Source organism: Branchiostoma lanceolatum, chromosome 7, assembly GCF_035083965.1.
Source record: "Branchiostoma lanceolatum isolate klBraLanc5 chromosome 7, klBraLanc5.hap2, whole genome shotgun sequence".
Classification (NCBI taxonomy): Eukaryota; Metazoa; Chordata; class Leptocardii; order Amphioxiformes; family Branchiostomatidae; genus Branchiostoma; species Branchiostoma lanceolatum.
Window position 1 is genome coordinate 13,640,642 of NC_089728.1, and position 21,832 is coordinate 13,662,473.

Here is a 21,832-nt window from a genome sequence, read left to right on the forward strand (position 1 = left end):
AATAGAATACCCTCAAACTGTCAAATCTGGCTATATTAGACACCCAAGTGGCTTGAAGAAAAGGTCACAGTAGACAGGAGGCCACTGTTAATGCTTGGATCATTTGGAAAAAAAATTAATAAGAGATCACGAAAATGTGGCCACAATGGCCAGATGGTCCTTTTGTAAAGGTGGTGACCAGTACAGGTTTGACCGTATGTAACTGCCTAATTTAGTGGTGCTCATAGTATACGGTTAGATTGATTCCTGGTCGTGATGTGGAATATACAACACATTGACATGAATTCGATGTTATGAATGAATACTTTGAATTAATAGTTTGGGAAAGACTAGACTCGGCATTAAGTCTTCACAATTAGTGTATGTCCAATGCAATATTTCGAACGGTACTGAAGTAGACGATTACGTACCTTCTGATGGAGAGCTCTGTTTATGTCACCCTGGGTCTGAAGACTAGATAATCTATCCAAACTGACGCTTGTTGTCGAAATAGGCTTTTACTAGCGATTCGTGATTTTCTCGCCCGAACCTTCCTTAGAAAAGCACGGCACGACAACGGTGTCTATCTGCTACATCTTACCCGAGTCCACCCGACCAGAATGAACTGCGCTTCACTGCGCAAACTCAGTGTAACCGGTGCACTAAACGGTGTCCGTGTGCAGATGCCATTCCCTAGCCTTCCTGAGGGACAAGAAACTACTTATCGAGTGAAAAATTGGACAGTCAATCTTCAACTTAACGTGCCTGAACTCGTGAAACCTGCATCACGTTTGTCCTTCTCGATTTGAGGAGCCCACGGACGATACTGCGCTTTTCTGCGCAAACTCAGTGTTACCGGTGGACTAACCGGTGTCCGTGCCCTCCGAGAAAGGCAGATACCATTCCCTAGCCCCCCTGAGGGACAAAAAAAACTACTTATCGAGTGAAAAATTGGACAGTCAATCTTCACCATAACGTGTCTGCACTCGTGAAGCCTACTTCCTGTTTTTCCTTGTCGTTTTGAGGAGCTCACGGAACCATTAAAGGGACATAATCCTAGCCGAGCTTGCTGATTTAGTGGGCGTAAAATGGCAATTTTGAAACGCCCCCAGGCCCCGCCGACTGGCTGTCTCTTTAAAGACGATTTTCCCAGACACATTTTGTTCACTTTGTTGTCTCGGCGCACAAACCAAGCGATAAACAACACAGTGAATATCCTAAAGTGGACGGGCCGTTAAAGTTACAGCATTATGTCATCACCATAAATACGTAACAGGAGCTCGATGTGAATCGTTTCCAGTTTAAGAGTTAAAACTTCCTCCAATTACCTCACGCTGGATGAGTCTCCCATAACGTCGCCTGACACGTCATAAAGAGTGACATGAATTCCTGTGAACCGACATACATGGCAGAATATACAGGATTTACTTTGGTTCCCATGTTTCAAGGACACCTCACGCTGCGGGTGATCAAGCAACTTACTGTACTGCACTCGCGCAGGTAAGTTTATTCACTGATCAATCAATAAATCAATAAATCAATAAATCAATCAAGCAACCAACCAACGAACCAACCAAGCAACCAAGTAACCAACCAACCAACTAACCATCCAAACAAACAAACAAACAACCAACCCATCAACCGACCGACCGATCGATCGATCAAGCAATTAACCAATCAGTTAATCAATCAATCAATCACCAGCATACTAGTATTCAAGCTTCCCGTTCCGTAAAAGAAACATAGCTAACTCTTACAGTGGTCAGGAAGATGGAGTAGCTCGAATGCGAGATTCCTGTTCGATAAAAACAATCCCAGGCCTTAATTGACTCGAGAGTCCCCGAAAACCTTAGGTAATCCATAATTCGGAGACTTATCAGTAGTTACACAACACAGTTCGGTGACGAGTGTATAGCTAATAGCAGCGACACCACGATCTTATCAGTGCTAATATGTCTGCTAGTATAAGGACTGTCTGTACTCACGTGAACTAAGCAGTGCAACGTTATTTTACATCCACCTATCAATGTTATGCATTTGAACGACGAACTGTAATAGACGCAAATTGGAAAAAAGTCATTGCGTTTAAATTCAATCAAATTTTACTGACATTCACGGATCATGAATAGAATATAAGAAATCTGCTCCAAAATGGTCCGTAACACAAATTTGCCACATTTTATCCACCGTGAACATTTCGTTCAGTGCTTTCAAGGTTCATGAGGTAAAGTACGATACTCCCTTTTCCACTCTTGAAGAATGTCTGGAAGTATGTTGTACAAAACTATCCGTCTATCATGAGATACACTTGACTTTGAACCAGGAGACATTAACATAAATCGTGGTGTTGTACACACACGTTGGCGCAGACCATATGTTATTTGAAGCGAAATATTTGGTATCTTAGCTAGCCGCGCGTGGAATACACCGCGATTTACCTTAATGCGTCTCCGGGGTTCCAAACCAAGTGTATCTTATGACAGACGTACGGTTTTGTACAACAATCTTCCAAACATTCCTCAAGAGTGGAAAAGGGAATAATGTACCTTATAAACCTTGAAAACACTGAGTGGAATGTTCGTGGTGGATGAAATATGGCAACTTGTTATATATCATTTATGATATAGATTCCCTATATTTGCGAAAGTCAACAAAATGTGATGCCACGTTGTTTTTTAATTTGCGTCAATGAAAGTTCGTCGGGAACGTGTGGGTTTGAGCATATCATGTCCTTTCTTCTGAGTCTGTCTGTCGGCCATTTTGAGTTATCCAAGCAGAATGGCTAAAGCGAGAATATGTCTGTGTCCATCATACAACTGCTTAAATTTCTTAAAAGAGATTATAAACTTCAAAGCTTAAGACAATAAGCTTAAAATATTTTCCAAGAATTTGTAGTGGTGTCACAAATGGATGAATCCATACATTTGTATTAACCTCTTGTCTTTTTCTTCGCCATTTTATTCCTCTTGCCTAATGCCCAAGATACATGTAATGACATTTTCTAACTTATCATCCCTTTCTCACTCGAAGACCTTTTCCTGTGTTAGAAGTGTGTCTACTTCAATTGTATAAAGATTGCAAACCGGTATATTTCTACGTATATATAAAATTCAAGTCTGGGCGTCGGCCAATGCACAACCTACAATACTTGAGCTACTCGAGTTTGAAATGAGCTATAAGTATTTCATAATTATGATCCTCGCATAGAAACACAGAACATTTCCTACTTACTGGATATAGAAAAATCATTCTTACCAATCGTTGAATCCCCTCCCGATCCAAGCTAGCGCTACTGCTTCTGTCGGACGGCACCATTGACACCAATGGCCGGTGCCTGTGCTCAGTCAGGTTTGATACGTCTCAAAAGTGCGTTTCGTGTGATAACCACTAATTCTTAAGTGCCTAGCACAGGAAGTCCAGGCTTTGGCTTAGACGTCACGCCTTCCAGACGTCAGAACGCCTCAAACTTGACGTCTGAGTTTGAATGAGTGAGCCGACGTACGCCAAATCCCGAAAGCCATGTAACGACCACTGGCATAGATCCTAAATATGGCTCAAACATGTTGAGGATCGCGCTGGATAGTCATTGATTTTGAGAGACGGCTCATAAACGGCCTGACTGCAGTAACTGCCTACATGTAACGTTATGTTCTGAGTGAAAGCTCTTGAGGGGAAGATCAATGGAATTTTGTAGTCTTCTATCCGTGTAGGAGACGCACAGTCGGTAATGACGTAACATCTCGCGTCACTAACAGGGTCCAAACTTGGCCCGGTCCCAGGAAAAACTTCCTTTTTAAGTACGTACCGCTTTACACTTGGGCCTTACATGTCCTAGAACTGCTCGACTTAGAAAACGATAGCTCGACTTAGAAAAATAGTCTGTCAAGGGAGGGGATCCTTCAAAGGAGTGACAACAGACGAGGAAGCTTTAAGACCCTTTTACCCTGGCTGACGTGATGCCCCTTGTGGGGCTTTGTCCAGTATCATATGTAGATGTAGACAACGCCCTGGAATGCTGATGCGCGATGGTGATGCACCGCTATACGCCATATAACGTTTGACTAATAGTTTTGTAAAGGATAAATAGTGTTCCTACGCGACGCAGAGGTCAAGGAGGTCAATGTCAGGGTTCCCATGGTGACACTGCGTCCACCTCCTAATCATGACCCTGCGTCGCATCATTGTAATATGTCCAACTGTACACTTTAGCAGTTATATGGCGTATAGCGCTACACACCACCCACAGGGTTTTATCAAAATGAAAAAGTTTTCCCCGGGCTAAGTTTGAAAGCCCGGTAGTTACGCGAGATGTTACGTCATTACCGACTGTGCGACTCCTGCACAGATAGAACACTACAAAATTCCATTGATTTTTTAGCTAAGAGCTTTCACACAGAACATAAAGTTACATTCATGTATATTTGTCCTATACCTTATAAGCGTTACGGAAATGTCGTCATTACTGCGATCGTTTTGCCTTTTAATATGGTTTGGGAATATGTCAGTTAACTTTATCATGAATGTCGTAACGTTGTGCACTTGCCAACTACAATCTTTTGTAGTCTACGTTGCTCTAGGGGCATGAATAGAGCTCGATAAAGTTTCCCATCCAAGTGAAAATGTTTTGCAATCGCATTCAAAAGCGCACTCTACCGACAATAAAAAAAACTGCAGTAATGTATACGTCACTTCACAAACCAAAATGGCGTCCGTTCAGAACAGGGGCCGGCGACACAAGTGGGCGATAGACTTCAGTCACAGGTACTGTTAAGCTTATTTGGCAGATTTGTCGAATATAAATGTTTCTACAAGATAACAGAGATAATGTGTAGGGAGTTTGGGCGCTTAAATAATAGACGTTGTTGTTAAAATCCTCATTTTGTGTGGCGTCATGGGGGAGGGGGGCAACATTATTTTTTTCCTGATGGCCGATGTAAACCCCAACCCTTTAGATGACCCTAACCTGGATGATTAAACAATGAATCAAACATAAGTAGTATGCGTAGAAGAGGTGATTCACTGCGACCTTACCCACAAAACAGCCAGCATTAGCAGCGTTTAACTTGACACTAAAGTCAGAGACGAATACATTAAACAAAATTGGAGACAATAAGCTACCCTGCTGCAGCTGAAATAGTCAGAAACGCCGGACCCCCAGCGCACCCTAAAGGTTAACAAGCAAAACCAGTGTACAATGATGCGTACTACTAAGTAACCAGGTACATTGTCAATCAACTTCTTGAACGGTGGGTAGTGGTTAACCCTGTCAAACGTTTAGGAGCGTCAAGAAAGCAAACGAAATCAGGCGAACCTCGGCGTTTAAAATAAGAAATGATCTCTTTGAGAGCAAAGATACACCAGGAATAGCCAGGTGCTTCTCAAGGTTGGTAAGCAGAAGCTTAAGGGTTTCGAATGATTCAAAGATTGGGCTGGAAATGGTGACAGTGATCATTCCCAATAGAAGGGTTCAAGTTTTGTTTTTTGATTATTGGGATAAGGATGACCTTCAGTTTTCCAAGGGATGTCTCTAACTGAAGCTAGGTACTCATTTTCACCCGAGTGAAGTGAGGAAAGTCGTTCTAAGTGCCTTTCCCAAGGGCACTATAGTAGATCGGTGACACAACCGGATTTGAACCCGGGACCTCTGGGTTCTGGGTCAAACATGTTGCCATTCCACCATGCGACCCTACATCTTTACAAGTCAGGGGCCTTCACTTTCTCTATGAACATGTGTATTGAAAACTCAACATAAAAGAATAAAACCTAAGACTTTATTTCATAATATGCACCAGATATTGCCCCCCCCCCCAAAAGAATTTTTGTGTTTGAATATCTGACTTCTGAGTGGACTGGACTGCGGCACGTTTGCGACCTCGCTGCGAGTGATTTGACGGAGCGCTCAACGAATTTCATAGATAGCCTTTTTAAGCTTTGTGTGTTTTGTTCTTTTACATGTATACGTTTTGCATGATATTTCCATTAAAAGTCAAGGGTAACACAAATCCAATTTAGAATGCAGCAAGGTTGCTAACGTACTGCAGTACAGTGAGATACTAGTACCCGCTTAAGAGTTCATTGTGCATAACATGCCCTGCCTACTACAGGAGAGGTGACCGTCAGGTGCTGCCCATGTCGGACCTACCGTCTCCTGTCGGGTACACCGACAAAACTGTGACTGACGTGTCGGCCAGGGACAAGGACTCCAGTCTGGTCGCTAAGGTCTGCAACTTCATATGTCGATTATCATTATACGTGAATAGATAAATTTAACATTTGGCTGGTTTTAGTAGTATTGGTCACAGTGTACATGTACTTATACAGGACTCACTGTAGCGTATGCCTACCAACTGGCACTGGTATTAACTATTACTACTGGTAATACATAACAAGCATTTTTCAATGATGCAATATACTTGTAGTATCAAATTCATTAAGGTAGACAACAGCAAGTGTGTGAGTCTGGGATCTTGTTAATGAGTATCAACATTCAAGTTTTCCACTTATTTGACAGGATTTAGCACAGGAAACAATGTAATTAGCCACTTGCTAGCAGTCTACCCTATCTACCAGAAAGCAATAGCCTTTTCTCTTTGCTGTTATTCTAATAGTACTATCATTACGATTTGCAAGTTCAATTCCCTTAAAAGAGCACTCAGGCTCAGCTTGTGATTTTTCTTTAACAAAGGCTGGAATGTACAATGTAGCCTCTAGTCCCCAGAAACAGTTAGTATCTGTACATGCATATTGTATATGCATAATATTCGTTCATATTTATAATCTATTTGTCATTTTCTCCACACTGAGAGCCTTGGATGTGACTTTGGGTCTCCTGAAACAGTTTGATTTTCTCCACAGAGAGCCTGGGACGTGGCGTTGGGTCCCCTGAAACAGCTGCCCATGAACCTGTTCATCATGTACATGTCTGGTAACTCCATCTCCATCTTCCCCATCATGATGGTGGGCATGATGTTCATCCGACCTGTACAGGCCTGCCTAGCTGTCAAGAGCAGTAAGTCCTACTTCTCATCTGTTTTACCCCCATATAGCCCCATCAGGGGCAAAGTAGGAGGGGGGTGGAGCTGAGGTCCCAGGCTAAGGCGGGCAGGCCTCCAGCCTGGAACGGTAAGACTCAACGGTGGAAGTTGTGACACAACAGGGCAGGCAGGCAGGCAGGGCATTCCACCAGGGAATTGTACGGGGAAATAAGAGTATTTGTATGTGTCTGTTCTGGCGTTGATGGTTTGGAATTTGAGATGGTGGCTCCCCCGGTTGCGCCCCTGGGCTGGTTTCAGTAGACTGTCAGTGTTTATGTTACAGTAAGATGATTGTTAACTAGTTTGTAGAAAAAGGTGAGGCGGGCATGCCTCTTCCTTTCGGAGAGGCCTACTTAGGCCTAGGAAAAAATATGTTGTGTTTCTTGTTACCTGACTGACCCTAGCAAAAAACCCCCGACCCTAGCATTTTTATGGTCCACCGCTAGGTACATAAAATTTTCGATTCAACTGTGTTAACATTGTACAGGCACAAGTATATATCAATAATCTGAACAAAGAACTACAATGTTACAACACATTCTTACATCATCTGTTCAAAGACTTAATCTGTTAACACATTACAGAGTAGAGTGTAAAATACAGGAAGTCTGCAAGAAAATATGTAAGAATTGTTGGATTCTGTTTTGAGTTTTCATCACTCAGGTGTTGACTTAAACGCTATTGTATGTACAAATACTAGTCTCCTGAGGATGCATTCCATTTTTGCAATGTTAAACTGTATTCTTTGGATCACTTTTGCCAAAATCTTCTTCAAAGAAAAAGGGACTGCTTAACCACCAACCCTAATTTAGTACTGTAACCGGAAACACAGCATTTTTTGTCTTCTACCTTACTCTTTCTTTTTAGGGCTGGTTCTGGTTAGGGCTGTTGAGTTAGAATCCAAATTCAGGGTTTTGGGGTTCAAATCCATATCAGTACCCAATGTCCTTCACCCTTATCCTCACTCGACAAAATATCTATGACTCATTCACTAAGGGTCTCGAAACTACTTATGTCACTTCTTAAAAGTGTTTTGTGTGTTGCCCTTTAATGAAATTGAGTGAGATGAATCAAATAAGTGTTCCTTTTAACACTGATTGGATGCAGAATCTAATTTGTTTTCCCCATTAGTTTGGCATGACTAGCAGGTGTACAGGAGATGAACAGTGCACCCTGCAGCAGTGTCCCTTGTTGTCGTACATCTCTGTCCTATTCACACCTGGGGCCCCTCACTAAACACCAGGCTCCAAATTTATTTTTAGGAGTAGGTGCAATGGTGCAATGAAAATAAAGGTGTACAGTAAAAAAATGGTTACACAATACAACACGTGAACACAACACAATACAGCATATCACAACACAACATAGCACAGCACAACACATGTATTCAACACAACGCAACAGTGAACACATATGTAACACAACACAACACAGAATAAAGAAAAATGCCAGCAAAACCTGCCAACACAGTTTCGAGCTTTGAAAAGTTGATGAACCAAAATTCGACTTGCATCTTATCATTATTAAGCGCATATGCACCCAGTATTTCCAGCTTGCAGTGTGATGATTTCACAGCAGACAGGTCGGGATGATAGTCGCCTACATGAAACCTACTTTGTATATGTCATGATTTACAGTACTTGATTTGTTTTCATTCCTCCAGCTTTCAAGAGCTTTGAAGGCACCCAGGCCCTGGCACAGAAGAGCGTGTTCTTTTTGTCCAACCTGCTGGCGTTAGGCCTGGCCCTGTACAAGTGTCAGGCCATGGGGCTCCTCCCCACTCATTCCTCCGACTGGCTGGCATTCATGGACCCACAGCAGGTAAACAACATCATCTCTAATAACCATACCATACTAGTATAGGGAGGGGTTCACACCAGTGCGTACATCCAAGTCCGTATGAGTCCTGTATCAACAGTTTTTGGCCTAGATACAGTTTGCAGCCAAAGTTTTTTCAGTTCGAATACCAGGCTGCACAACAGTGGATCAAAGTAAAAACAATGTCTTCGCAGCAAACTTCGCCTAAATAAAAAGATGTATATAGTACATGGAACTCATACAGACTTGAATATATGTACATGTACATATCCTCGTGTGAACCCCCATATACTTACTAATAGCCTTCAGAAGCTTACATGGAAATCCTAAAGGAAAGTGACATTTTGCTAAGTCTCAGTTGGGGGCAGGCTTCTTTAAGGAAGGTAATGCTATAATATTTGCTTTCGAAATAAGGTAAGTTTTATATGCTTTTGCTTCAGCAATGCTCAGTTGCCACACTTGATGCCCAAGGCACAGATTTATTTTGTAAGCAAATAAAGTGCTGGAAGGGATATAGTACAACAGGCTAGTTTAAGTGTTCGACTGTTTAGGTCCTACATACAAGTACATAATCTAAATTGTTGTATCTTTCTCCAATCTTTTGTCTTCTTACCACTAAAGGGTAAAAGAATTCTTCTTTTGTTGGAAAGAAGGTTTATTTCATGAAAATACACGTTTGTAAGGGGCAAGCTTATGATAGATGAATCTTTTTAGAGCTGGTACACCTTGCAAACTTTATCACTGGTGCTACAGGTAGCTAACAGCGTGCAAAATTTGTGACAGGTGTCTTTGCTTGGTGATTGCTATTGGCTTGATTGAATCATGCTTATTGCAACCCGCCCAACATCCGCCGGCCAGGGCCCATACAGCCTCGAACAGCGGAGTTCGTATTACACAGACTAATTTGCTATGAAATATTATAAAATGTTATTTATATTTTGCAGAGAGTGGAGTATTCAATGGGAGGCACGGTCGTAACATAAGAAGGAGAACAGAAGAAGAACAGAAGAAGAACATCAAAGCCTTGAAATTACTCTCTTTATTTACTTTATGTAGTTACTTTAAACTACAAGATTCGTTGCAATCTATCCACACAGTTTTTTTAAAACTAGCAGTATATTCATATACATGGGACCATTGCAGGCCTGTGCTTTTTGGGGAAATCATTGAATGTTTTAGGTGTCGTTTACTTGATAAGTGAAAACATTATTTGTAATTGTATCACAGTTGAAGCATGTAAGGAGAATAGAGGTATCATGATTCCTTTATAAAACAAGACATATACCCCAAGTGATTCAATTCAGATTTCTTTATTTATCTTGTTATCAGGCAGTACAGGGTTCTTTGATGTAACCTTTGCATCATATAGGTGTAGGGCTTAAGAGGAATTCTATATGGATACATTAGTAACATAACGCCACATTTAAGTCATTTTGTCCTAGTCCTGTCAGATAGCATGTAAAAATGGCCCACTGATATAAAGATACTGTAGTGTACATGTGTACATGTGCAAAGGGGTTTTAGAAATAAATGTGAAACTAGCACTTGTGAGATATTCAATAAAAGACCTGATTTCATATTGGTGATAAATAGGTATTTGCACATTTGAAAGGCCCAACATTTATTGCAACTGGGGGCTGAGTTATAAAATATGCCCTTGTCTGTCTGTATTGCTCATTCCAGAGTGTCAGTCTTTCCCTTAAAACTTTTTTTTAATTCTCCTTGTATCTATTGATGAGAAGATAGACAATGTATAATGTTCCACATAAGTTTACTTATTATCACATGTCGCAGACCATGTCTCTCACCCTGAATTTGTACATCAATTGTCCCAATTCTTTAAAATCAAACTATTTTGTACAAAAACACAAGGAAGCCACTAACAGTGCATTAATTAGGCAAGGCATATGGCACGTCCTTTGAATTCTCGACAATTGCTTGTGCATCACATAGATGTAAGGAAACGCCAGGATTCCTCAGCCTCAGTCTGTTTGTGGTTTCAGCTCAGAAGTTTTTGCATATTGCCATGGCAACAGGATTGCATCGGCAGGTAATAAACTGAGAGGTAGCATGTGCAATGTTAGGCCACAAATCCATTAAGAAATCAAAGCTGTTTGGCACAAAGCTACTATCGGCTTTGCAGTAGGCGTTTTCAGGGTGAAACGAATCAAAGGAAAAGACACATCGGCTTAGCTTTCATAGTGCGAAACGTCACGATGGCAACTCTGCTCTCTGCATCATCCAGGACATATCTGTTCGGTGGCACGCACTCGTAGTTCAGACGGTTCGGGTGCGAAGTCCAGGCAGTTTTTTTTAGCATAACCACAAAGTCTGCAAGACGCTAGCGCTTGCTTTCGGCTTGACAACGTCTGGTGCCATGGAACTGGCCACCAATGCCTCCGGATCCACCAATGTCTCCACGGATGTCTCTACCAATGCCACTGATGTTGAGTTTTCGGCAGATGTGCCCGGCCTACCGGTGGAGGTGATGGTCGCTGTGGGGTTCCTGGGGCTCGCCGCCGCCGTGGGCACCATCAACAACCTGTTGGTCATTGCCGCCTTCCTCACCAGCTTCAAGGTAATATAACATAGATGAACTGTGTATTACTTAAGAATGTTAACGATGTTGTATGTACGCCACAAACAGTTACTCAAGAAACTGGATGAAATTTTGAAAATTGTATCCAGCTGCTTGAGCTGAGTAACTGTTTTTTTGGCGTATCTTATTACCTGGATGTCTAACCTTCATCAACGGATGTTGTATGTACATTATTGCTGTGGTCAGGAAACCAGATGAAAAACTATGACAGATATGACAGGATCTGTTTAACTCACCTTACACCAACTAAATGAGGCACGACTCTTTCTGAAAAAGAACAGAAAACACCAAAGGAAACAGCATGTTCCTTAAACGGGGAAGAGGCGACTGATAGACTAGATTGTTGGGAACCGCTCCTCTTGCATATTTCACCAGGACCTACAATATTTGTAAATCCATCACAGTATCATAATATGATAGTAAGAGCATAAAAAGTATAATGAAACGTCAGTCATAAGCCCAACACGTTTGCTAAACATTAATTTTTCATGTTATAGATTCGCACCTCATCGAATGCCCTGATCTTCAACCTGAGCCTTGCTGACCTCCTCCTGTCCGGAGTGGTCCAGTCGTTCCTGGTGTTCTCCCTAGTGACGGGCAGGTGGCCGTACTCCCCTCACCTGTGTAGGTTTCTGGCGGCTCTGTCGTACCTGTGCCAGGTGGTGGTAGCCGCCTCAAGCACCCTCATCGCCTTCAACAGGTACATCTTCATCGTCAGGAGTCTCAACTGCTACAAGAACATCTTCACCCCCCTGAAAACTGCAGGTAACTTAAGCCACTATTTTACTGGACCCGCGACACGCTGGCGACGTCGCTGCGTCCTAAATTGGATTTGTGTTACCGGTACCCTTGACTTTATGATGGGAAGATCGCGCAAAACGTAGAAGTATCACTAATTTCACTCCCAAGTCCCAATCATATCTAAAAGATCTAGTTCATAGGCATTTGATCTAGTGATATAAATGCTGTACATGTCCTCGTAATGCATAACCTTATGGAGTAATTCAGGGGTATAGAATGAAGTATTAGCAAACGCCCGGCACCCTGGTTTGTGTGGAGAAACCCGGGGTCTAGACCATACCCACGCCCGGGGTCAAAACTATGCAAGATATTTTGCATGCATAGTGCACGAGCGAACGTTGCCCAAAGTGCCCATCAATGAAAAGCCTTCTGTTCTGTAGTATCACACGGTCCACTTTACTTACGTTCGTTAATGAATTCAGCATTGTCGATGATTGAACGCGTCTAGAGCACGTTTTTACGTTTCTACAGGAATGGCGATGGCCACCTGGGCAGTGGGCTGTCTGATGATCCTCCCGCCGCTGGTCGGGTGGAGCAGTTTCGGCTGGAACACGGAGTGGAGCACCTGTGAGATCGAGAACGACAACCCGGAGACGTACGGCTACGTCTCCTTCTGTGTCATCTTCGTGTTGGCAGCTCTGGTCATCACTGGATTTGTGTATCAGAGAATCTACAGCCACGTCAAGGCATCTGGTGAGCGAAGCAACCCAAACGTCCCCCGAAAAGTCATCGCTCGGAGGACCATCCAAAAGACAAAAAACCTTTTCATCATCTGCTGTGTCTTCTGTGTATTTTGGATCCCGGGGGCTCTTGTGTTTTTGATTGACTACAGCGCTTCCTTTACGCCTAAGGCAGTCCACTTCGTGTTGTGGATCCTGTATAACTCTAACCAGGCCATAAACCCCGCCTAATATGCCTTTAAAATCAAAGATTTCCGCACAACAATCCTAGGTCCCTTTCGGTGTCGCAAGAACAGTCAGATGCAGAATCTTCCCATGCAACTATCACATTTCAGCCCGTCAAATGACGGTGTTTCCGGCCGTCCTGTGGCAAAACCAGAGGTAAAGGAAATGAAACCGACCCAGACAAGCAAGGCTACTGTTTTGGTAGTGCCGATAAAAAGCGGACCATCTCATGTACCTGTAGCTGGTCCGAGTACATATGTGGTCACCGAAAAATCAGAATAAAACTCATTGGCACCGTGTCGTTGCCGTGCACGTTCGCCCTCTTGTTAGCTCCCGGCTTTCCCAGCGTTTGTGAAAAACCACGTTCTTACAATAATAACTTTATTGCACAACAATTGTACAAGGTACAAAGTATGGCATCTACTGGTACATAACTACAGTTCTATTAGGCTAGTGTATCTATCTAATACAAGATGGTGTAGTAGTAGTGGATGGCAATTTACAATCATTAGAGTAGTTTCTAATGTCTAGACATTCTTTGATATATTTTCCTACGTGTACCATACAGGGGTTGTCATTAAGTACTTAAATTTGACATAAATGCAACGAATGGTCCGACATACATGGGTCAGTAAAACTGCATGTACTCTCATGATGGCCCTCATGATTTTGTTAAGTTGTATGTTGGCCCGTTCTTTCTGACACGGCATTGGGACCATGAACACAGCACCAACAATGGCTGCGCCCCTGAGGCGTCGCAAAAAAAGACAGGAGTGGAAAAACTAATCGCAATAATTACGCTAATAAGTCGTACTGCCCCCCCCCTCCACCCCCGACGAAAAATTAAATGCATCCCCATCACAATTAACCTAAAGACACACAAAGAAACATCAACCTGTAATGAAAATTAAAGCAAAATGTATGCGTTTCTAAATAGCCATGTGTAAACCAGGAGTGCTGTCTTATGATAAAATTAGCTTAGGGAAAGGCTGTAGTTTAAATCCTTCTCGCATAGGGGCGCAAGTCTACAGGCTCTAAAGATGAAACCAGCCATGATCATTTTTCTGTACATGCTTAGTGGGATGTGTACGATGTTTGTCAAAGAAGAAAGAAAACACACAGGGACAACACTTGACACAAAACTATTAAATGTATGGGTGATTTTGTGCAGTATGATAGTCTGTTGGGTGGTTTTGCGTTTACTTATTCATTATATGTTAAAGCTAAATCTATTTTGTTCTTGATATTTAACATGATGTTCATTGTACATTTTGAGCGTTATCATGTAATATTTATGTATGAGAATCCATCATAGATGGTTACGTATTATAGTGGACAAGAAAGTATTGTATGGACGATAATATTGCATCTATTTAAGCGGTACTTTTTGAATACCTTTAGATATATCCTGCGTTACACAATTAAATCTCTCACTGTCAATCGTAGGTGGGCCATCTTTCTCTCGAAATGAGCTCACCGCTAGGGGGCGCGATTTTTGTTGTCAGTTTACGTACATGTGAAAAGCAATACAATTATCGCAACCGCACTCTGAGGGGGAGGCAAATAGTTAAACACAGTGATATGCAAAGAAAATTAAGTATCCATCAGTGAAACTTTGTACTCCTTAGATTTGACATCTTCTTTTTCTTTTCTAACTTCGATCTAATAGAGCGCAAATACCCATCTTTTCTAATACATCTTTTCCCCACGCAGGGCCTTGTCCTCGGCCTATACAATATACATTGGGGAGGCTCTGCTGAACAGAGCTGAGGTTTCCACTTTCGTGGGCGTGGCCTCTAGCCTGCTGTCAGTCAATCAGAGAATCGGCTTTACTTAATGAAAACATTAAGGTGATTCTCTGATTGGCTGGTAGCTGCTGGTTAGAGGCCACGCCAACAGAAGTGGAAACCTCAATTCAGCCTCCCAAGGTATATTGTATAGGCCAGCGTAGCTGGAAGAAATATGCTTTTGTAACCTCCTGTAACCTCTAATGCCAACATCATTAGAGTAAAGAGCACTCGTGAGGTCTTTCACCTACTTATCATACACACTTATGAGCAAATTATGTCACATAATCATCTAAGCAAAAGTTTGAAGAGCTCTAGCTCTAGTAGTAGCTCGAGCGCTCTTTCGAACCATGACTGAAGTATCCTACTTCCTGAGTTTCCCAGCTGCCTTCCTGTACGTCATGACGTCAAAGATGACACAGATCTGCCATCAGGAAACACATGGCAACGCCGCGTGATATCTGTGTTTGGTAATCATTTTTACCATGCATGTATACATGTAGCCTGCCAAAAGAATGCCCTACATAACGTTACTCCAGAAGCGGGTATCATTATGAGACTAAATTGTTATGCTTGTATCCAGTTTGTTTTGTCAAATAGCGACCGAGTTCTTGAATTCCCCGCGGACCCTTCCAACAATGCCAGAGTTCAATGTTTCTTACAAAAGTACCAAAATCTCTGTATCCCAAGACGGAATAGTTTTCAAACGTTTTTGTGTATGTGTGTTAGCACTTATAACTCGATATATTTTTGATGGATTTATATGAATTTCGTTACATGTATGTGGGTATTTATTGAGGTTCTAAAGAAACATGACGCTTTGGGGCCCCCTAGCAGTATTTTCAGATACTGCAGCATTTCTGGCCTACACCCCCTTGCTGAAAGTAATGTGGTATAGTTCATAGCTAGCTGGTCTGCCATCGACAATTTAGTACACCCCAGTGGATTATTAGCGTTACTTTTTGAATAACTTAAAAGGTAACGGACGTCAATGACAATCTAGTTTTAATCTGAGGGGCGCACTAGTTCATCTCCGTGGAGTTTAAGTCTACGTCAAACTAAAATCCCCTATGCACGACCTACTAAGTGGGAAGTTCCCTCAAGTCCTATATATTTTCTAACCTGCTGGTCAGACTTTTGCTGATAACCTGTCGCCCACGCATGATATGCAATAATAGTTTGGATTGAGACAATTAGTATTTGAGATTACAGTAAAATAGCCACATACCGATTTCCACGTTTTCATTGTATCTATTCTGTTACTTGCAACTAACCTTCGTGCAAAAATGTGCAATTAACGTATTAGAATAATCGTCTATAAGCCTCGTCCCTTTCAATTGGGCAATCAACAACAGTCAGCTCTGACGTCATTGGTGTAAGGCGGAGCCGGAAATGACGTTTTAACTTTCGCCACCACGGATGGTCGCCGTCCTTGGTACTGAAATCGTGATATTGTACTCTCCAAGCAGAGGTTGGTGGAGAAGATTGTGCCCTTTTTATCATATGCCCCGTTTTTTGTTGGCACTCTCCACTCTCTCTGTTGGTTGAAAGTACCGACAGACAACGTGGCATATGATAAACAGGTCACAATCTTCTCCACCAACCTCTGCATGGAGAGCACACTATGACGATTTCAGTACCAAGGACGGCGACCATCCGTGGTGGCGAAAGTTAGAACAAGGTCACAATCTTCTCCACTAACCTCTGCTTGGAGAGTAGTAGTGTTGGACCTGTGCAACAAAATCATCTCAAACTATAACGCTACATCATATGCCACTTGTCATGTTCTTGACAATGTATAACTTTAGATACATGTATATGTAAAATGATACTGGAAAATAGGCCATGAAAGAAGAGTACTGACGTGATTGCCTATATCCCGCACGGATCTTCTGATATGCTGCCCCTATCTTTATTAGTTTTATTTTTAAAAAATTGATCAAAGAGGATCAAAATGTCCTCCGATGCTGGTACCTGCGTCATGTAAGGGGATAAACACAATACGGACCGATGGGGCCTCGGTACAAGATTATGTTAATTAAGTCTAATGAGCTTTGAAGCTAGATATCGGTACTCTAATATTTCAAAAAGCATATCTATTGTCTTTCCATGCTGGTACCTACATCATGTAAGGAGATAAACAAAATACGAACACACGGGGCCTAGATACATGATTTGGTCTAATAAGCTTGAAGTTAGGTATCGTGACTTTAAGATTACAAAGATTATGCCCATTTCCTGGACACAGCTGCGCTGGTTCTGTACAAGCTTTATATCTAGAAACGTCATAACAAGCGTTTAGGGACAGTTTTACTGATAGTATTATATATTACAGGAAGGAATAGTCTTAGAAGTTGGATCAAAGGTAGGTGGACCGTTTCGTAAAGAAAATGAACGAAAGGCACCCCCTTTGTAGCTTGAATTGTTTACGTTGTGACGTCAAAGGCGGTCAATTTGATAGCAATTGGTCAGAGAGAAGCCAGACTAACTATTGGTTAATTTCTAAGTTCTGTTGGATTCAGTTCAGTTTTTAAGGCGATCGCATTTTAAGGTCTTTCTACAATTTCTCTTCGTAAATAGCAGTTCTTTCTTCCTTTCTGTCTTTCAAACCCTGTTGTTTGTAGGTAGCCGAGATAAAGTTAAAGTTTGTTCCCCTGAGCTAGCTACTTCCGTCGTAACATGATACATCCCATGCGGAAAACAATGCTGCCTTGGCTGATGCCCGGGCTCTCAGTGATTTTTTTTCTGGCCTCTCTTTTCTTCCCAACGGCCACGTGCGCAGCAAGGGCGACATAGAGAAGTGTTCCCCCTTCTCTCTTCTTTGGCCTGTACATGAATTTTAGACCGCCGTCGTGACCTGAAATCTACATGTACAACACGTGCATGAGATCCGATTGCTAAGACTCACATGTAGCTATAGTGACACAAGGGACGCTCCCATGATACACCACTGCGCAATTAGGAGGTTACTGGCAGAAGCTTTCTTTTCTTTCTTTGTCCCATACATTTTCAGACTCATAGGAATCGACGCAAAGGTCACCCGCACAATACACTTCCAAGTCATAAGGGAACCATCTACGTAATTGTCAGCAGCCTTCGCATCCAATCTTTCTTTATTCTATACATGTTGTTTGCGACTTAACGGGTGTCATCTACCCGTACATGCGTTTCACACGCACATATTTAGACCCTGCGGATCATAAAGACGTGGTCATAAAGGACGCCTGCAAGGTGTCCTTATACAAGCGATTGTCGTAATCGGTTTAAAATTGTGGCCCATGTACACCCACACCCTGTACTAATAATATCAATTAAGCCCATATAAGACGACCACACACCGCATCGGGAGAAGACATCTCTACCCTTCGACGGCGCACCACACCAAGAGCTCGAGGTGAGTTGTCATGTATTTTGCGATGTGGGTTTGGAATATTTATACTTTTTATGAGAAAGTAAGAAATCGGAGAATAGACTCTTTTGGATTTCGTCATCAATGAGTCAAGTTTAAGTGCCGTGTTGATACTCTCCAAGAAGAGGTTCGGCTCCGGCTTGTTTTTAATGTGTTTTAAGGCGTTTTTGTCGGGCTTTCTATTTTGTCCCTTTTTCTTTATGCCGGCCAGACTGGGCAAAATAGAAAGCCCGCCAAAGACGCATAAAACATTTCAAAAACTGCAGGAGCTATACCCACAAGAAAATTTTGCCACAGTCCCCTTGAAAAGTCCTCTCCTAGGGCTGTTGATGTAATTCAGGTAGGAGAAATCACCGGGATGGGCTAAGTTCGTCAGGCGGGGAAAGAAGCTTGAGTGCCGACAAATACCAGCCTGAAGCCCTGAGAGAGAAACTACCGACACGGTTGATTCTAACATGTCTCCGTTTATATGTGTCGCTCTTAGCTCTAGTGAGATGAATACGAAGTTCGTCACCGCTGCCGTGTTGCTGTCCGTGCTTGTGATGGCGGCAGCACTCCCGACGCCGGGTCTGGAGAAGAGGGGCCTGCGGTACCTCTGGAGGGTGAGAGGGGGCGTCAACCAGATGATACGATACAGACTGCACCTGCTCAAGTAAGACCCCCATTCCACTAGACTGCGATCGCGCTGCGCTCTGGCTGCGACCTAAATCGAATTGGTCTAATCCTTTATTTCATAATTGGAATATCATGAAAATGATAAAAGTATGGCTGAACAGACAACAAAACACATAAAGCGTAAAAAGATTCGTTTTTCAACTATGAAATTCGTTGAGCGTTCTTTAGATCTTAGGTCGCAGAGAGCGCGCGGCGAGTGCGCCGTCGTAGGAGAATACGAGTACAGTATACGGAAACTACTCAGATTAAGCCTAACAAAAATATATTGTGTTTCCGGTTACGGTCTCGAGACAATCAAGGATTGCTCTTTCTTAAAAGAATTTTAAGATTAAAGTGATTCAACAAATACAGTTAAGCAATGTAATGCTGATATGCATCAGAACACTGGCATTTTCAACATCAGATTGTAATTACACAGATTGTTCAAGCACAAGTATATTAATAAGTCGAACAAATTAAGCACATTTTTTAGTACAGTTTCTTACATCAACTGTTCAAAGCCTTCATCTGTTTATATATATACAGGAAGTCTATTTTGAATTTTCATCACTCAGCTGTCAGATCGAAAATGTCATGTCCCTTGCCAGCGTTGGACCCAAAAAAAGGCTAGGGTTGGCAGGTTTTTGGTAGCGTCGGTCGGGTAACTTGAAACACGATTTTTTTCCCTAAACCATATCAGGGGATTCTACATGACATTGTGAAAAAATGAACAGCTACATTGATTCAGATACATTGCAAAGGACGCTTCTACAGAGTTGGTGACGTTGTTCGTATAGCCAATTTATCACTCGCTACATAACATCAGCGAAAGGCCATGTGAACTATTAGGTCTGATTGTTGTTATCTTGTACCCTTGATTGCCGACTGGTTACTTTAAAACATTAACTCGCCATGCAGATCAGAAAGGTCACGCCCCCTCCCCTGTAATCTTCCTAAACCACCAGTCAGCATGATCAGTGTGATTTGTAACTTGGTGGGTGGTTGACTATAGGGAATATGATTAGATAATTTGCACCCGAGACCATAAACGACCTATGATAATTGTACGATACACCTTTTTATCTATCAAATTGACATATTATAGATTACGTGCATCTAATGTATTGTGTTGTTTATATCGTTTCAGGGTCATCAAAGTTCCTAGAACTAAACCAAGAAGGAAAGGCAAGAGATCAGATGAAGAAGAAGAGAATATGCTTGTCTGGGCCCGGGGGTCCCCGCTCGACATAAACAATTCCCGTAAGCTGCCGGAGAACCTAAGCTGACGGGACAAGTCTCATGATTGTGTCACAACTTACACAAACATACGGACGAGCATGTCTTAGTGGCAGCGACCATACCTATCACATAAGCTCAGTACATCTGTGATAAAGTGATCGGGGATATACTGTGCGTTCCGTGTATACATTGTATTTAGTTTGTATTCCAAATTCACCAGTAGAATAGTCACTTGCATTACGTAAATGATATCCACATACAATCCTCGCAATCAAGCTTTGACTGAATGAAATCGCATTACAGTGACACTCCAACGAACTACAATGATAGAACACAAACCGGGCTTGCGTAGCATCGAAAAATGATTATCTGTAACTTATCTGTAACCAGATACAGATAAGAACTCAATATACGAGCACCCTATACATTTCGTTCGTCATCTTAATCATATCACTATGACAGTAGTTTGATTCGTACCATGCGGTTACTACAGAGTGCGAAAAACAATTAATATCTACTGTATAGTGTTAGCTGTATAGTGTTATCTAAGGACTATAGCTTCCAAGGAGAAGCCACAAGATGTAACGTAATATAAGTTAGACGTTTATGTACGCCCATGTTGTAAAAAAACAACACGAGGCTAGTTTCGAATGCTTCGCACTGTAAGAATGAGCAAAAGAGAAATAAAGAAAGAATATACATGTACAATGCCTTTATTCTTGATCACTGTGTTATTGACAATATGACCTAGTCTTCCATCAGTAGTATGATTTACTCATCTATAATCAAAATGATTACCGATACACGATGCAAATCAGAATAATGTGTCGCTTATGATCTCGAGTGCAAATTACCTAATCATATTCCCTATAGTCAACCACCCACCAAGTTACAAATCACACTGATTACGTTGACTTGTGATTCGGGAAGATTATGGGAGGGGTGTCTTTGCCTATTTGATCTGGCGAGTTACTGTTTTCAAGAAAATTAAGTCAGGCGGCAATCAAGGATAAATGATAGCAAAAACCAGACCCAATTGTTCATAGGGTCTTTCGCTGATGTTATGTAGCGAGGGATGAATCGGCATTAAGAACGTTACCTAAAACTCTGTAGAAGCGTCCTTTGCAATGTACGAGGGGTGATCAATTAGTTCTCAGACTCACCCAGAAGTAAGGTTCACGTCTGGAACAGCCTCTCTATCTTCCCCGTCAGTAGATATATGTGAAATATGACAGTATACATTAGCACTAATGTTATAGTATACTGATCGTGTTTAGATAATTTTGAAATGAAAACGATACACAAGTCTTTGTGCTTGCATAAACATACATTTCACTTCAAGGCTTTTTCTGATTTATCATTCGTAGTATATGTAACGTAAGATGACCAATTATCGTCCAATTTATTCAAAACCTAAACTTTTGCATTGTTTTGTATAAAAGAGAGAGATGACTAAGGATCATGCTAATGACGTCCTTTATTGCTCATGAGAACTATCTTTGGCAAAATACACCTTGACATGTGGACATGACCCAAACTGGACGATAACTGGTCCTGCATGATAATTGGTCATATTACGTTACACAACATTAGAAAACAGCTACAGG

At 41.9% G+C, this 21,832-nt stretch overlaps 2 protein-coding genes and 1 long non-coding RNA gene across 3 annotated transcripts; all 3 read left to right on the plus strand.

The window, feature by feature from the left end:
* Window positions 1-4,613: 4,613 nt before the first annotated feature.
* LOC136439447 (ER membrane protein complex subunit 4-like) lies at window positions 4,614-10,408 on the plus strand. The gene is made up of 5 exons (XM_066434898.1): window positions 4,614-4,740; window positions 6,084-6,198; window positions 6,835-6,988; window positions 8,677-8,834; window positions 9,776-10,408. Exons 1-5 carry the CDS (start codon window positions 4,682-4,684, stop codon window positions 9,812-9,814), a joined length of 525 nt encoding a protein of 174 aa, XP_066290995.1. The 5' UTR covers window positions 4,614-4,681; the 3' UTR covers window positions 9,815-10,408.
* A 789-nt stretch (window positions 10,409-11,197) lies between these two features.
* On the plus strand, window positions 11,198-14,701 carry LOC136439443 (melatonin-related receptor-like). Its single transcript, XM_066434894.1, has 3 exons — window positions 11,198-11,409; window positions 11,928-12,195; window positions 12,703-14,701. The coding sequence occupies exons 1-3, from the start codon at window positions 11,209-11,211 to the stop codon at window positions 13,140-13,142; spliced, it is 909 nt and encodes a 302-aa protein (XP_066290991.1). The 5' UTR covers window positions 11,198-11,208; the 3' UTR covers window positions 13,143-14,701.
* A 4,130-nt stretch (window positions 14,702-18,831) lies between these two features.
* On the plus strand, window positions 18,832-20,927 carry LOC136439453 (uncharacterized). The gene is made up of 2 exons (XR_010756528.1): window positions 18,832-18,984; window positions 20,134-20,927. It is a non-coding gene; the product is annotated as an uncharacterized lncRNA (long non-coding RNA).
* Window positions 20,928-21,832: the final 905 nt, after the last annotated feature.

Bases quoted from the DNA above. Each gene is read 5' to 3' on its own strand.
- LOC136439447 (XM_066434898.1), top strand. From the start codon at position 4,682: ATGGCGTCCGTTCAGAACAGGGGCCGGCGACACAAGTGGGCGATAGAC. The intron at 4,741-6,083 runs GTACTGTTAAGC...TGCCTACTACAG, and splicing joins GCGATAGACTTCAGTCACAG to GAGAGGTGACCGTCAGGTGC. The intron at 6,989-8,676 runs GTAAGTCCTACT...TCATTCCTCCAG, and splicing joins CTGCCTAGCTGTCAAGAGCA to CTTTCAAGAGCTTTGAAGGC.
- LOC136439443 (XM_066434894.1), top strand. From the start codon at position 11,209: ATGGAACTGGCCACCAATGCCTCCGGATCCACCAATGTCTCCACGGAT. The intron at 11,410-11,927 runs GTAATATAACAT...TTCATGTTATAG, and splicing joins CCTTCCTCACCAGCTTCAAG to ATTCGCACCTCATCGAATGC. The intron at 12,196-12,702 runs GTAACTTAAGCC...ACGTTTCTACAG, and splicing joins CACCCCCCTGAAAACTGCAG to GAATGGCGATGGCCACCTGG.